General features: G+C 59.7%; 1 protein-coding gene across 1 annotated transcript in view; it reads right to left on the bottom strand.

Annotated features, from left to right (window-relative positions):
• The window catches only part of EIF3D (eukaryotic translation initiation factor 3, subunit D), a 7,281-nt gene extending 7,063 nt beyond the window's left edge, over nucleotides 1-218 (bottom strand). Inside the window, exon 1 of the mRNA XM_008936692.1 lies at nucleotides 96-218. Coding sequence (XP_008934940.1) covers nucleotides 96-218 — 123 coding nt within the window. The remainder of the gene's footprint in view (nucleotides 1-95) is intronic.
• Between the last annotated feature and the right edge of the window lie 70 nt (nucleotides 219-288).

The raw sequence follows: 288 nt of genomic DNA, 5'->3' as shown, positions 1-288 counted from the left end.
GGGAGACCCGGGGGCATGGCACAGAGGTGGGCTGCCGGGAGGCACCGAGGGCTCGCTCGGCAGCGGCCCAAGGTGCCGCAGCACAGCCCAGGTACCTTTCCCAGGCGGTCTCCTTTGCTGAAAGGCTGGTAAGGCATGTCCTTGAACTGCTCAGGCACGGCACAGGGGCCCCAGCCGGAGGGGTTGTCCTGGATCACGGGGGTCACGAACTTCGCCATTTTTTAAACGTCTAGAGGGAAAAGAAAAGAAAACAAAATAACCAAAAAACAACGCAGCGCCAAACGCTGA

This window comes from Merops nubicus, unplaced genomic scaffold (assembly GCF_000691845.1).
Source record: "Merops nubicus isolate BGI_N331 unplaced genomic scaffold, ASM69184v1 scaffold32493, whole genome shotgun sequence".
In the NCBI taxonomy this organism is placed as follows: Eukaryota; Metazoa; Chordata; class Aves; order Coraciiformes; family Meropidae; genus Merops; species Merops nubicus.
The sequence above is the reverse complement of the archived record's forward strand: the minus strand, read 5'-3'. Positions and strand labels throughout refer to the sequence as shown.